General features: G+C 37.1%; 1 protein-coding gene across 1 annotated transcript in view; it reads right to left on the reverse strand.

The window, feature by feature from the left end:
- ERO1A (endoplasmic reticulum oxidoreductase 1 alpha) overlaps positions 1-16,084 on the reverse strand; it is a 49,273-nt gene that overhangs the window by 14,248 nt on the left and 18,941 nt on the right. The window contains exons 5-9 of the mRNA XM_047735985.1: positions 13,951-14,027; positions 13,780-13,853; positions 8,626-8,746; positions 5,941-5,987; positions 3,337-3,348 (exon numbers count right to left, since the gene is read on the reverse strand). Coding sequence (XP_047591941.1) covers positions 3,337-3,348; positions 5,941-5,987; positions 8,626-8,746; positions 13,780-13,853; positions 13,951-14,027 — 331 coding nt within the window. The remainder of the gene's footprint in view (positions 1-3,336; positions 3,349-5,940; positions 5,988-8,625; positions 8,747-13,779; positions 13,854-13,950; positions 14,028-16,084) is intronic.

Consider the following 16,084-nt stretch of genomic DNA (forward strand, 5'->3'; position numbering starts at 1 on the left):
AGAATTCACAAAGGAAAAGTAAGAATATAAAATTACTCCCCCTCACTAGTAATAAAAAATAAATAAAAAATGCAAATTACAACCATAGAGATAGCACTTTTAACAGTAAAGATTAAAATATGACAATACTTGGGGCGCCTGGGTGGCTCAGCGGGTTAAGCCGCTGCCTTCGGCTCAGGTCCTGATCTCAGGGTCCTGGGATCGAGCCCCGCATCAGGCTCTCTGCTCAGCAGAGAACCTGCTTCCTCCTCTCTCTCTGCCTGCCTCTCTGCCTGCTTGTGATCTCTCTCTCTGTCAAATAAATAAATAAATAATCTTAAAATAAAATAAAATAAAATAAAATAAAATAAAATAAAATAAATAAAATAAAATATGACAATACTTAATGCTGACAAGGGTCAGGTAAAATGAGCAGCACACTGATTGGAAAGGTTACAAATTCACACATTCTCTCAGTGACAAAATGCAGTCAGGAGCCTAAAAGGTCCATAACCTTTGATCCAGTAAACCCATTTCTAGAAATCTAGACTGTTCCAGATAAAATTCATGTGTTGAAGATCTAAGCCCCCAGAGGATGGTATTTGGAGGTGATTAGGTTTAGATGAGGTCAGGGGGATAGGGTCCCCATGATGGGATTAGTGTCTTCACAGATCTCTGAAAGGACCAGAGCTCCTTCTCCACCAGTGAGGACAGGTGAAAGGCTGGCTATCTGCAAGCCAGAAAGAGAGGCCTTAGGAAGAATCAAATCCGCTGGCTGGTGCTTTGATTTACACTTCCGAGCCTCCAGAACTGTGAGAAAATAAACTCATTTAAGCCACCCAGTCTATGGTATTTTGTTAGAGCAGCCTGACACAAGCCATAGGCTAAGGAAGCAAGCAGGCATGGGGATAACAATATACATGACTACAAATATATCTAGTATAAACATACATGCATGTAAATAATCGTAATTATTAAAATGTTGGGATGTCTGAGTGGCTGTTGGTTAAGCATCTGCCTTCGGCTCAGATCACGATCCTAGAGTCCTGGGATTGAGTCCCACATCGCTCCTGCTTCTCCCTCTGCCTGCACACACACTCTCTCTGACAAATAAATAAGATTTTTTTTTTTTTAAATTATCACAATGTTAACAGAGAAGCAGTATGAGATAGTGACTGAGAACACAGACCTTGGAGCCAAACTGACTAATTTCAATTCCAACTGTGCTACTTACAAGTCATACATGATTTAGCTGAGTTGCTAAACCTCTTTGGCACTTATTTTCCTTGTCTACAAAATGGAAACAAAAGTAATACCTCCTGAGAATGTTGGAAGGATTAAATGAAATCATACTTGTAAACTGCTTGGAAAAGTACTGGCATGTAGTCTTAGCCATTACCATTATCAATTCTCTTGGTGTTGTGGGATTCCAAGTGATTTGTCTCCTTATTAAAACCTTCAAAGTTGGGGCACCTGGGTAATGGTTGGTTAAGCCTTTGACTCTTGGTCTCATCGCAGGTCTGATCTCAGAGTCATGAGACTGAACAGTGTCAGGCTCCACACTCAGTGGGGAGTCTCCTCTTTAAGACACTTTCTCCCTATCCCTCTCCCCTTCCCCAGGCACACACAAACTCTCTCTCTCAAATAAATAATCTTTAAAAAAAGAAAAACAAAAAAGAACAACCTTTAGAGTTTTTTCTTGTTTTTTTTCAAGTTTGGGACCATGAATCAGGGGGAAAAGGAGTGTAGTCACCTCATAGGATAGCTGTCAGGGATAACTCTTTCAAATTTGACCAAAATGGAAAATTATAAATATACTCATAAACAAGATGATTTCTCTAAAGATAGACTCCACAAGTTAACAATCTTTTCTCTGACAATAAGAGACAGGATGAGATCTTTAAATAGTATTGAAAAACTGAAACAATATCCTCTAACATAGCTAGGAATACCCAAGGTATTCTAACCAAGGTAGAATAAAATCTCTCAAAACTAAAAATTATAAGGAAGGGGGGGGGAACCTCTGAAAATTATAGGATCATTACTAACAGTAATAAAATATAAGGCATCTTTGGAAGAATAATCTTATACTAAAGAATTTCTGTTCCAACTAGTATAATTCTGATCTTATTTTATTAAGCTGTTATTGTTTCTATTAACATAAAGTATAATTTTATTTTTTTTTTAAAGATTTTATTTATTTATTTGACAGAGAGAGATCACAAGTAGACAGAGAGGCAGGCAGAGAGAGAGAGAGGGAAGCTGGCTCCCCGCTGAGCAGAGAGCCCGATGCGGGCCTTGATCCCAGGACCCTGAGATCATGACCTGAGCCGAAGGCAGCGGCTTAACCCACTGAGCCACCCAGGCACCCATAAAGTATAATTTTAAGAAATTCAATATTATCAGACACTGGTATTCTGTTATTTAGACAGAATACAAAAGCAATTTGTTTTTTTAAAGATTTTATTTATTTATTTGACAGAGATCACAAGCAGGCAGAGGCAGGCAGAGCGAGAGGAGGAAGCAGGCTCCCTGCTGAGCAGAGATGTGGGCTCCATCCCAGGGTCCTGGGATCATGACCTGAGCCGAAGGCAGAGACTTTAACCCACTGAGCCACCCAGGCGTCCCATAAAAGCAATTTGTAAACTAATGTTCAGAAGAAACTAATGTTCCTCTCCAAAGAGGAAAGGGATACTTCACATTTTAGCAATTTCATCTGGCTGGACTAAAGCTAAGTACTGCTTTGTCTTTTCATATGGTTAAACACATGGCCTTAAGAATAAGAAAAATCACTTCAGGGCACCCGGGTGGCTCAGTCAGTGGAGCGTCTGCCTTCAGCTCAGGTCATGATCTCAGGGTCCTGGGATCATGTCGGGCTCAGCGGGGAGCTGCTTCTCCTCTCCTTCTGCCTCTCCTCCTGCCTCTCCTCCCCCGCTTGTGCTCGCGCGCGCTCTCTCTCTCTCAAATAAATAAAGAAAAATCTTTTTAAAAAATCTTTCAATTTCACTCAGAAAGCAAAAAGACTCTCACAAAGACAAAGTAAACCTAAGATACGTTAAAAATTTTAGCATTACAACTCAGAGTTGGTAATAACTACTCCCAAGAGCGAACACAAGCCTTGGAAGCCACGGAGCAACACTGTGACAATGCCTAAATCTTCCTATAAGGACCCAGCAGATCCTAGAGATCTGCTCCAGAAGTAAAGGCCTGATCCCAGGCGCAGTCATTTTCCCTGTGCTTTCATCTCCTAAATTTTAGATAAAAAGGAGTTCTTAGAAGTAGGAAGAACAGTCTCCCAAATAAACATCTGAATGTATCAGCAAATTCATATATATATGATAAAGAAATTATACTTACCTTCACTTTTCCCTGAAAAACAAAACAAAATGTTGATTATTATAAAGTCCTTCCAGATGTCACTTTAAAATGCTATACTTCCATAAAAAATAAGACTTTGGGGGCGCCTGGGTGGCTCAGTGGGTTAAAGCCTCTGCCTTCGGCTCAGGTCATGATCTCAGGGTCCTGGGATCGAGCCCCACATCGGGCTCTCTGCTCAGCAGTGAGCCTGCTTCCCCCTCCCTCTCTCTACTTGTAATCTCTGTCTGTCAAATAAATAAATGAAAATCTAAAAAAAAAAAAAAAAAAAAAAAAAAAAAATAAGACTTTGAATAACAGTTAGTTTTAGTCCATCAGTTCACCCACATAAGCAAAATGTGAGGCAGTCACTCGTGACACAACCCTATCTAGTGGTAAATAGGAATTATGCCTGATTTGCTTCAAGGGCATCATCTCCAAGAGCCTGGGTAAGGAGTGGCTTCAGCTCATACAAGATTTAATACAGGCTGAAGGGAGAGAAAAATCTAATCTATCATCTGAGAGTACTCTCAAATACCTTAAGGACTTAACAGTTATTTGGTTGGCAGAGCCTTTTTTCACATTTATTTATTCTAAATCTGTAACATGGTTTCTACTAAAAAATTGTATTCTTGGGGCGCCTGGGTGGCTCAGTGGGTTAAGCCGCTGCCTTCGGCTCAGGTCATGATCTCAGAGTCCTGGGATCGAGCCCCGCATCGGGCTCTCTGCTCAGCAGGGAGCCTGCTTCCTCCTCTCTCTCTGCCTGCCTCTCTGCCTGCTTGTGATCTCTCTGTCAAATAAATAAATAAATAAAATCTTAAAAAAAAAATTTGTATTCTTGCTTTGAAACCTCTAGACTGACACTGTAAAATTTTACCTAATTCAGGAATATTTCAAAAGACTATTTGTGAAGATTCAAATTATGCACCATTCAGCAGTTTGTAAGCAGCTGCTCATTTACTCTTAAAAAAACTGTCTTCATTTTGCCCATGCTTATTTAATGCCATCATTGTTTGATTATTAAAATACATATGCTAACTGCAAATACATGTTTAAAAAAAAAAGAAGACACAGACGAAATAAAAAATGTCATCTGAACTCCCTCTACCCTAGATAAATACCATTTATGCTTTGGTAAATGTCCTTTTTCTTCGCATATAGACATTTAGATATTATATTAAGTATGTTTTTACAAAAATATACATACGATTTGATGCCTGTTTCTTTTCTTCAATGTGCTATTGGTCATTACTGACCTAAATGAATACAAATTTTCAGCAACATTTCTAGTGGTATATTTTACTCCATGAACATACCGTGAATCATTTAACCAGTTCCTTAATGATAAATATTTAAATTGTTCCCACTTATCTTCATGATAAGTGAGGGTAGTTAATTAATCAGATCATAATGTGAGTTCATACTGAGGATCACCCCTTACCTAGGAATTTGCACTCATCTGATATTAAATCAATAGCTTCCAAAGGGTTACCATATGTGACTCAGATAAACCCAAACTCTTCTTTAAAGATGTTCTTTCATTTCTAATCTAAGAAAGCCTAGGCTGCCAACATTTAGGGAATGATGCAATTTCATTGCTTTCCAGGAGGAAATTTATGTTTATTGACTATATGAGATCAGCAGCTTTTCAAATAAATTTTAAAAATGAAAAACTCACACATTTGCTAAAAGCACACCAAAGATTTCATCAGTAAGCACATATTATGAGAACAGGGATATATATTTCCTAAGCAAAAAGTCTGAAATCATAGCACTGAAATGGTTTATTCAACAAACCATTCTGCCTATTACAGACTGAGCAGGGTTTCTGAGTTGCAATTTCACACCCCTTCTGCCTCTGCACAGTGCCTAGCGCACAGTAAATGGAGGATAATCATTTGCTGAAGGAACAGTGATCTTCCTAACTGCAGACAAGACCATTAAATGAGGAGAGCAGTTTTCATCAATCATTCACTTAACAAACAACTCCATCTGTTATGTGTCAGGCTCTCTATTAAGAGATGAAACCAATAAATACTCCCCAAATACCCAGAGTGCTAGGGTAGATCAATAGATGCATAATAGTAAAATAATGCCAGTGGAAAGGTGGTAAGAGACACAAAACATGACGTAAGATCACTTTATGAGGAGATTCCAGTTAGGAGAGTCAGGGAAGATAGAAAAGGCAGCATTTGGGCAAGACCTTAAATGAAAAATCTTAATGAAATATAAAGACATGTGAATTTGAAATCAGACTCCCAATATGTATAATCATTTTTTTTTGGATATTCATTTAACTAGAAAATGAATAAAAATAGTAAAAACTAAACACACACATTTTGTAAAAATGCACAAAAGAATAAAAATTTAACCTACTCTCCACCCTATGATAATCTAATACCATGAACTTCATTACACAAATACTCCTTACTGAGGTATAAATATTTTAAACACCAACTTGTCTATAAGGGTGAGGCATAACTTCTATGGAAACGGGAATATATGACCTCAAATGCTCTTGCCAAAACCCTTATCTGGCCTTCCTCTTCCTTCTAACCAAAGTTCACTGGCTGATAAATAATATAACAGTGCAAATAAATAACTCACCTTGACCAGAAGCCAAAGGATTTAAAGGTCTTTTAATCGTCTGTGGCCTAGAAACGAAAGAATTAAACTGTAAAATATAATTATGTTACCTATCTTGTTATAATTATCTAGGTAAAAGTGAAATTATCTCAGAGAGATAATTGCTTAATGACTACATCCAAAATCAAACTGTTTTATTGAGCTTATAAAACATTTAGTGTTCTCAAATTGCTTTAAGGGAGGGTGGTTGTTATTTGTCTTAGCAATAGTTTCTGATCTTTTCCCATTGTAGCAGCCAGAAAGCCATTTCTTAATCACTTCCTCAAAGGAAGACTACACCGAGTCAAGCTCTTCTCCTAGAGTCACTAATGTTTTTAAATATGTTACATATGGGGCACCTGGGTGGCTCAGTGGGTTAAAGCCTCTGCCTTTGGCTCAGGTCATGATCCCAGGGTCCTGGGATCGAGCCCCGCATCGGGCTCTCTGCTCCGCAGGGAGCCTGCTTCCTCCTCTCTCTCTCTCTGCCTGCCTCTCTGCCTACTTGTGATCTCTGTCTGTCAAATAAATAAATAAAATCTTTAAAAAATAAATAAATAAATAAATATGTTACATATACATATATGCGTGTACACATATGTGTGTTTGCATGTGGCACAAAGTGCACTCCTGACTGAAAGACAAATAAGAAATATAAATACCCAAACGAAGCACGAAAATAAAAAGGGAAAAAACACTCTGGGTAGATTATTTTCCACTTCGTAAATCTTAGGTATGTCAACTGATCCTATGGCCGCCAAGTCTGTTAGGATTTCAGTAAAAGGCATTTTTTTAATATGAAAAAAGGAGTTAAAATGTCACTAAAGTTAAAAAAAAAAATTTTTTTTTAATGTCACTGAAGTGCCTTTAAATCTCAAATTAAGTATTTGTTAGTAACACTACTAAAGTGTAGGGACTGCTTTGTCTGCAATTTAAATTTTACAAACTTGCACAACTTGAGACACTTTAAGAACAGAACATGTAAGCTATATTATATCACACTCAGTTTTGTGCCTCATATATTGTTTATATTTTAGAAATATTTATACTGGGAATCATGATATAAATTAGTTAAGAAATAACTATAATACAAATGTAAAATCCAACAAATGCTTCTGTTGAGTCTATTTTAGTTCACATTAAAAAAAAAAAAACAGACCCTTTAGGGGCGCCTAGCAGGCTCAGTCAGTAGAGCATACAACTCTGTATTTTGGGGTTGTAAGTTAGAGCCCCAAGTTGGGTCTAGAGATTACTTAAACATAAAATCTAAAGCAAAGCAAAAGCAAAAAAAAAACAAAAACCTTAATGTAAGTCAATTACGGGGTGCCTGGGTGGCTCAGTTGTTAAGTGCCTGCTCTCGGCTCAGGTCATGATCCCAGGGTCCTGGGGTTGAGCCCCGTGTCTGGCTTCCTGCTCAGCGGAGAGACTGTTTCTCCCTCTCTCCCACTCCCCATTTGTGTTCTCTCTCTAGCTGTCTCTCTCTCTCTGTGTCAAGTAAGTAAATAAAATCTTAAATTTAAAAAAAAGTAAGCCAATTAAGTCAAACATTCTTAATAATAAACCAGGGAATTTAAATAAAACACATGGCAGAAATGAGTAAATAATGAAAATTATCCACTTTAAAACTGGAGACGTTCTTCAAGTCAAAAAAAAAGAAACACATTTTTCTGGTATAAGCATAACTGCTTATCCCTTATATTTGACTTAACGCAAAGTGAAATGTATTACTACCTTATCTATGAACTCCATTTTCCCAGAACTCGCCCCATCTCTGAGACAGTATAATGCAAATGCACACACAAATTCCTTCCAAAAACCAAGAAGCACATTGGTTAGAGGCCAGAGGTTTCCAAGAGGCATGTAAATTTGAAGCATGTCCCAGTCACACAGTGATCAAATTGACTATTTCCATGGTAGCAGTAAAGAATACAAAGTGGGTTCTTCCACTTACTAGACTTTTGACACTGGAAAAATCATTTAACCCTTCCAAGTCTCTAGTTTCTCCATCTGTAAACAGTGAGGACTACAACAGTGACAAGGGCTATTGCAGGGACTAAAAGAGAAAATGTACATACCATGCTTAGCACAGGTCTGGCACACCGTGAGTGTTCAAGTGTTACCTATTATAATTATTCTCTGAAATTAATCTAACTTAAGCATGAAAGCAGGTAAAATAACCAGAGCCTCAAAAAGATGAATACAGAGCACCAAAAAACGATTTAGGAGTCACTTATTCTCTACTACTAAGTTTAGGATCCTGGGAAATGAATTAAACCTGGCTGGCTCTCAGTAATTTCATCTGTAAAATGAGATTATATAATCCACTGAAGGAACATCTGTAAAATGTCTACAAGACTCCCATAAAAGTCCTATACTAGTCACTGTCTTTTATTTTTTTCTATGTCTTTTACTTTATTTTTTTAAAGAATTTTTTATTTATTTTTCTACGTCTGTGTCTTTTGAAGAAGAAAAAAATATTTGTTGAAACTCATGTCCACATGTTTTCCCAGAGGAGAACTGGATTAATGAGTAAGAATGTTTCTATGTCCAAATACATCCTTTAACAAAGTCAATGTGATTTGCAATTTAGAGTCATTATGATTTATTGATTTGTTGATATATAAATAAAAATCACTCTGTCAGGATTTTCTAAATGAAAATGACACATACTTAAAACAGTTTTCTTCATAGATGACATTCCAAATCTTCCAAGCATCTGGTCCCTTGTAACCCGTGTAGCGCTCGGGATTAAGGAGCAAATCTACATATTCAGCATCAGGAGACTGTATGTCTGTAAAATGAAATGTTTCATTCAACCTTTTTCTTCACTTACTTAAGAAAATTGTATAACAGACTATATCCCACTGATTCTAAGGCACCACAAATTTAACAAGTGCATCTAGACTTTAAATACAACCTTTTACAAGAAAGATGAGAGAAGGGCCGCCTGGGTGGCTCAATGGGTTAAAGCCTCTGCCTTCGGCTCAGGTCATGATCCCAGAGTCCTGGGATCCAGCCCCGCTTCGGGCTCTCTGCTCAACAGAGAGCCTGCTTCCGCCCCCACACCCTCCCCGCCTGTCTCTCTGCGTACTTGTGATCTGTCAAATAAATAAATAAAATCTTTAAAAAAAAAAAAAAGAAAGAAAGATGAGAGAAGAAGAAGGCACAACCACATTAAATGTACTCACTGGTTGCAAAAGCATCCTGCTTTTAAAAATGGTAAATAGGAATGTGTGAATTTTAGAATCAAAGAAACACGGTGATTTGATTCTCATAAGCTGTCCAGATGAAAAATATACTACGCATTTCCCTTTCCCTCCACCTTAACCGCAAGCAGTTCATCAGCAACCGGGGTAGATGAAGATGTATTACTACCACACACCGTTACCAAAAACTTCCTTCTTACAAGACCACCATCAAGATCCACCACAAAGCTGTCCCAAAGGTACAATCCTAAACATGCAAAAAAGTTATAAGCAGGAATATACTTGCATCAGCATTATTTATAGAAGGGAAAATAAGAAGCAACCTCTATGTCAAACAGACCAACACATGGGGCTCTGGAGCCAGACTGCCTGGGTGAGAATCCAGGTCCTACTTCTTATTTCATGTGGAACCTGGGGCAAATTACATACGTTCTCAATGCATTGGTGCCATCATTTATAAAGTGGAGCTAATACTCAGCGTTACCATGAGACTTAGGTAAGTTTATATGTGTAGAGTGCTTGGAACCACGGTAAGAGTTCAATACATATTAGCTAGTGGTATTATGACATATCTTACATTTTATAATCAACAAAACTCTTAAGAACAAAGGCTGTCTAATAAAATGAAAAGGTAAGTATTCTAGAAAAGTCCATTACAAATACCAATGAAAACCATACAAAAATTGGTGAGATGCTGGTTACTCATATGTCCTATAAATTTGTATAACGTATTTTATCTTTTTTTTTTTTTAAAGATTTTATTTATTTATTTGACAGAGAGAGATCACAAGTAGACGGAGAGGCAGGCAGAGAGAGAGAGGGAAGCAGGCTCCCTGCTGAGCAGAGAGCCCGACGTGGGACTCGATCCCAGGACCCTGAGATCATGACCTGAGCCGAAGGCAGCGGCTTAACCCACTGAGCCACCCAGGCACCAACGTATTTTATCTTTGAAACAAAAAAATGGCCCCTTGTTTTCCAGTAGCTTCGGGAAATTATTTAATATACAGTAATATCTTACTCATTTGTAAAGCTTAACAACATGAACCAACAAAAAATGAAGTGCGTGGGGCACCTGGGTGGCTCAGTGGGTTAAGCCTCTGCCTTTGGCTCAGGTCATGATCCCAGGGTTCTGGGATCCAGCCCCGCATCAGGCTCTCTACTCGGCGGGGAGCCTGCTTCCCCGCTCTCTCTCTGCTTGCCTCTCTGCCCACTTGTGATCACTCTCTCTCTGTCAAATAAATAAATAAAATCTTTATTAAAAAAATGAAGTAGGCAAAAATGGCCTCAAAGCAACTAAAGCAGATGACAAAAATCTGAGCACACAGGTGCTTTTAAGAAAGTCCATTAGGCTCTCAAAAGTACCTACTTCTTATTAAAAACACAATGACAAAAACAAAAATAAAACTAAGCATGGTTATTTTTATCCCAATTGACAATACACTAGAGACATAAATTAGGGGAAATTTGGCTTCTAGAAGTAGCACAGTGATAGCATCTAGAAATAACTGAGAGTCCATGCGGAAGTGACAATTAAAGTAACTAGAGAAAGTAGAAACAAAACTTAAAAACAGGGGCACTTGGCTAGTTCAGTCAGTAAAGCATGTGACTCTTGATCTTCAGGTTGTTAATTTAAGCCCCAAGTTGGGTATACAGATTATTTAAAAAAAAAAAAAAAAATAGTAGAACAAATTTGTATGGGATCCTCTGGTTCAGGAACAGATATTTCTGTTCAACTCAACTCAAGTATCGCCACAGTATAGCAAATTATAATAAATTCATAAAAAATAGCCCTCACTTTTAAAACATATAAATAATGCTCAGCATCTAGTACTTTAAGACAGAAAACAAATTACCAAGAAAAAATTAAATTTTTAATATTCTGCCTAATTAGATATAAGTATTAGTTGACTCATAATTTTACTTATAATAAATACTTCATCTTGCCTCAACTTTTTAATAAAAAATAATTGTTACTGGGGCACCTGGCTGGCTCAGTTAGTTAAGCAACTGCCTTTGGCTCTGGTCATGATTCCAGACTGGGATGAAGCCTCACATCAGGCTCCCTGCTCAGTGAGGAGTCTGCTTCTCCCTTTCCCTCTGCCCCTTCTCACCATTCGTGCTCTCTCTCACTTGCTCTAAGTAAATAAATAAAAAGTTTTAAAAAATTGTTACTATAGGGGTGCCTGGGTGGCTCAGTGGGTTAAGCCTCTCCCTTTGGCTCAGGTCATGATCCCAGGGTCCTGGAATCAAGCCCCGCATAGGGCTCTCTGCTTGGCAGGGAGCCTGCTTTCCTCTCTCTCTCTGCCTGCCTCTCTGCCTACTTGTGATCTCTGTCTGTCAAAAATAAATGAAATCTTAAAAAAAAAAAAATTGTTACTATAGCCATATTTCGCCAGATGACAAAAGCTCAAATTTCTAATTAAAACTCACAAAATATCTTCTGTCTTCTACCTACCATTTACATATATTATATCTTCCTTATAAAGCTATCCTTTTTTAAAATATTCACTGTAACAGAAGAAACAAATATGAATGGACAAGTGATTCATGGAACAGATTCTCAGTCCTTGCTACACAAATCTAAGCAGGTAGTCTCAAAAGTACACTTTGGTAAATGAAGTTAAAGTATTACTGTTCTTTCTCTAACACTGCAGGTCTGAAAAAAATGTGCTGCATGTTAAGAGTTTAATTTTATCTCATAGTAATATTCAGGCCAAAGAATCCTTGTGGAAAAGAGACTGTAAAGTTAAAGGGCTGGGAGAGCATTTCTTTTTTAAAGATTTTATTTATTTAACAGACACAGAGATAGAGAGTGAGAGAGGGAACACAAGCAAGGGGAGTGGGAGAGGGAGAATCAGGCTTCCTACTACGCAGGGAGCCGAATGCAAGGCTCGATCCTAGGACCCTGGGATCATGACCTCAGTCAAAGGCAGACACTTAAGGACTGAGCCACCCAGGCACCTCTTGGCGCATTTTATCCCCCTTCTTTGCTAGTCTAAAACTTGGTGTAAGTCCAAAACTCCCTATCCAACATTGCTGGGGCCTATGTTTTGGGAATTCAGAACTTTTTGGATTTTAGAAAAGTATTATAGTGTATGCAACATATACTGAATAATTATTCCAGGAGGGATTGGGGGGGCAGCAACTTTTAAACAAACACAAAAATAGTCCTGTAGTGAAACATGTGAATATTCACACTAAATGAGTCTGTGCTAAACTCAGGGGGGAAATATTCATTTTTCAGAGTTTTCAGATTTTGGAATTAGGAATAGAGGATTATAAATATTATTTGCCAAGGCATAATCCTGTTACGTTAAGGAAAACACATGTTTCTCTTTTTTTTCCCAAAATGAAACCACAAAGTTAAAAATAAGTACTTTCTCTCTGTCTTCCTCTTTTTAGAGAATTGCAGGATCTGTCTCTCACTTGCAATTAAAATTATCTGTATCATTCTTTTTGCTAATTTTTTTTTAAAGATCATTAATCTGCTTCAAAGAGCCATGAAGGATACCAAAACTCAGGTGGATTTGATTTGTTTAGCCAACTAAAAGGCTAACAATTCAACTTGGAAAAAGAAGAATAGGAGAATCCACAAATCTGATTAAAGGGTTCTAATGCATCCTAGGGCTCCTGGATTTGAACAGTCCCAGAACTCTGGCCCAGCGTCCCACTGTCTCAGATTTAACTCATGGTTCTTTCTTCTCTTTTCCAAAAGTAACGCACACCATCATTAAGGAAAATATGTAATAACCCAAGGCCAGTACAAAAGAAGCAAGGTTTTGCAATCTCAATCTCTACATTTGAGCTATTTATGCAAAAATGCCTGTATATATTACAAAATCATATATATATATAATAGGTAAGTAACACACACACACACATATCTGAGATACACAAAACAGTAATACTCAAACTCAGGAGGTAAATTTTTTCCAGAAACTGGCAGTTTGTTTTTCTTTAACTGCAGTAAAATGTATGTAATGTAAAACTTACCATATTAACCATGTTTACAAGTAGAATCCAGTGACATTAATTATATTCACAACATTGGGCAATCGTCACCACTGTTTCCAAACTTTTCTATGACCTCAAACAGGAACTTTAACCATTAAATATTAACGCCCCATTCTTCCCTTCTCCTAACCTCTGGTTACTCTGTCTCTATCACCTTACCTATTCTAGATATTTTATGTAAATGGAATCACACAATAGTTGCTCTTTTGTGTCTGGCTTATTTCATTTAGCATAGTATTTTCCAGGTTTATCCATGTTGCAGCACATACCAAAACTTTGTTTATGGCTAAATAATATTCCATTGTATGTATTTATTATACTCTGCTTTTCTATTCATTTGTTGATGGATATCTGGGTCATTTCTACCTTTTGGCCATTGTGAAAAATGCTGCCACAAATACGGGCATACAAGTATGTGTTACTCTGTCTTCATTTTTTTTTGGTACATATTTAGGAGCTGAATTGTTAGGTCATACTGTAATTGTCTTTAGCTTTTTGACGAACTGCCTAACCTTAGAAACTGAGTTCTAAAAGCCATTTTAAACAACAAATTTAAAATTAAACCCAATTTTAAACAAAATGCACACTATGAAAACTGTTATACCATCAGCTTCACAGAAGTTGTCTGAGGAATCATCATGCTTGGTCCACTGAAGAACAGCCTTCTGTGTTTCCTCACTTCAAATAAAGAAAACAGGTACTGTTACCCTTTTCTTAAAGTTACCATTTCACAAGGAAAAAAAAAAACTACTGCAAAAAAAGAAAAAAATCAAACCTCAGAGATTCATCCACTGCTCCAAGTCGTTCAGCTTGTTCACATTCTTCAATGAAGTTATTGGCTATCTCAGAATACTAAAAGGAAAAGGAGAATAAACAGATGACATTTTAAGAACTGTTTAAAAGAATATCAAAATTATCTGAAATTTTTTCATACCTAGCACAATTTCCTTGGCTTCAAAACTTAAAAAAAAAAAAAAAAAAAAAATTAAGCCCTCACATCTCCCCTGAAGGTTAAAAAACAAACAAACAAAAAAAACAAAAGGCTTTGCCCCTTGTTTTTGTTGATGAACACATTTACTATATGGTCACAAAATAGAGAATGTAGTTCTGATAACTCATTACCAAACTGTTCGCTAAGAAAGTCTCTGAGGTTTTAGGAACATTAGGCAAGGGATCATGAGGTAATGTCCCACTTTTTTTTTTTTTCTTTTTTCCTTAAAGTAGGCTCCATGCCCAGTGTGGAGCCCAACACAGGCTCTGAACTCATGATCCTGAGATCAAGACCTGAGCTGAGATCAAGAATCTGACACTTAACTGACTGAGCCATCCAGGCACCCTGGTGTCCCACTTTTTTAATGGCCTAATTGTAAGCATCAGTTTTCTCTTCCATAGATAAGTGGCTGGACCAGATGATGTGTGTGTAGGTCAATCTCATCTCCAAATGCCATGATTCTAAATATGCCCTGGGGCACACCAAGTCTTACAAAAAGTATTCTGACATCTTTAGGTGTTTAAAATATATTCTTTAGGGGCACCTGGGTGGCTCAGTGGGTTAAGCCTCTGCTTTCAGCTCAGGTTGTGATCTCAGGGTCCTAGGATCGAGCCCCGCATCTGGCTCTCTGCTTGGCAGGGAGCCTGCTTCTCCTTCTTCCTCTGCCTGCCTCTTTGCCTACTTGTGATGTCTCTCTCTCTCTGTCAAATAAATAAATAAAATCTTTTAAAAAATAAAATAAAAAAATAAAATATATTCTTTAACAACCACATTTCTTCTCAACATCTAAGCCTCACACACACACACACATTATTCTGATAGGCATGTATTTGGCACAGAGGAAGTGAATGTAGATCATACGATTTCACAACACACTGGTCATCACCACCACAGAGCTGAAAGATAACAATGGAAACAGAAGGCACAGACTCAATCACTCAACAAATATTTACTGAGTATCCTTATTGTTAGAGTGACCATACTAATAATGACTGCCTAGCCTATGACACTTCTGAGGATAAAAGGGAACACTAAGATAACCGAAATGATACAATTTTTTGAAATGTTTATTTACTGAATAACAGCTTTGTTTCATTACAATGGTTAACCTATCTCTATAAGACAGCTCAATTCCAACACTATTTTCAAAACTAAAATTCTCGGGGTGACTGGGTGGCTCAGTGGGTTAAAGCCTCTGCCTTCGGCTCAGGTCCCAAGGCCCTGGAATAGAGCCCCACGACACTGGGCTCTCTGCTCAGCAGGGAGCCTGCTTCCCTTTCTCTCTCTCTGCCTGCCTCTCTGCCTACTTGTGATCTCTGTCTGTCAAATAAATAAATAAAATCTTTAAAAAAAAAAAAGCAACTAAAATTCTTTCTACATAATTAAGTATTAAAGGGATATGGTACACTCAACCTACTCTCAAATGGTCTGAAAATAAGAATATGTATATACAAAATAAGAATATGTATACATACATATAGAATATGTACATAGAAAAATGAGGCAAAATATTAAAAATTAGTAAATCTGTAGAGTACACACAATGTCTTTATACTAACTTTGCAACTTTTCTATAAACAATTAGCTTAAACTAAAAAGTCAAAAATACATATCAAAAAATGAACAGAATTTGTTCAAAAAATGACATACCTACGTACATTAAAACAAAAAAATTTAAAAACCTTATCATTATAATTATCTGAATATTAAAACATATGTTAAACAAAACATTCTTCAGGTTCTTTTTCTATTCTTTATTTCTATTTAAAAATTTAATTGACTTTGTTAAGTCACATATTGGTCTTAATTTTTTATCATTGGCATTTTTTTGAAGAAAAATTTTTTTCAATTTGTCATTTTTAATTTTTCATAAAACTGCCCATAATCTCCTTCAAAGTTAATTTTTATGCCTAGTCAA

This window comes from Lutra lutra, chromosome 7 (genome assembly GCF_902655055.1).
Source record: "Lutra lutra chromosome 7, mLutLut1.2, whole genome shotgun sequence".
In the NCBI taxonomy this organism is placed as follows: domain Eukaryota; kingdom Metazoa; phylum Chordata; class Mammalia; order Carnivora; family Mustelidae; genus Lutra; species Lutra lutra.